General features: G+C 37.0%; 1 protein-coding gene across 1 annotated transcript in view; it reads left to right on the top strand.

Annotated features, from left to right (window-relative positions):
• The window catches only part of LOC104497483 (bromodomain and WD repeat-containing protein 1-like), a gene marked incomplete at both ends in the record, with an annotated part of 11,601 nt that extends 11,190 nt beyond the window's left edge, over positions 1-411 (top strand). The window contains one exon of the mRNA XM_010140738.1: positions 311-411. Coding sequence (XP_010139040.1) covers positions 311-411 — 101 coding nt within the window. The remainder of the gene's footprint in view (positions 1-310) is intronic.
• Between the last annotated feature and the right edge of the window lie 32 nt (positions 412-443).

Raw genomic sequence — 443 nt, 5'->3', positions numbered from 1 at the left:
ATTCTGCTCATGACTAGCCATCTTCCTCACAATCAAAGGCTTCTGTGTACATTTAGTAGTGTTGGGCGTTTCAGCATTGGCCTAGTTATGTATTTTAAATTCTTTGTGACAGTGAGTATGACTACTTTTTACTATGGCTGAGAGAGCTTTGGGGGCAAGAGGGGGATTTCATTCCACATTGATATGTCCGTGGAAGAACGTAAAAGTGACAAGCTTCAGCTTATTTTTTTTTAAACTAGGCATCTGAAAAATGTTGGCAATCTGTTTTAATTTCTTGTACAGGGGCTTAATTATTGCTTGATTTTTACAGGTGGTATGTTTTTAGCAACCGGCAGCACTGACCATGTCATCAGGATGTATTATTTTGGCTCTGAAACACCTGAAAAAATAGCTGAATTGGAAAGTCATGCTGTAAGTAAGACTGTTAAATCTAATAATTTTTT

The sequence above is a fragment of the Buceros rhinoceros genome, unplaced genomic scaffold (assembly GCF_000710305.1).
Source record: "Buceros rhinoceros silvestris isolate BGI_N320 unplaced genomic scaffold, ASM71030v1 scaffold22497, whole genome shotgun sequence".
Taxonomy (NCBI): domain Eukaryota; kingdom Metazoa; phylum Chordata; class Aves; order Bucerotiformes; family Bucerotidae; genus Buceros; species Buceros rhinoceros.
This window is presented reverse-complemented; position numbering and strand designations above follow the sequence as displayed.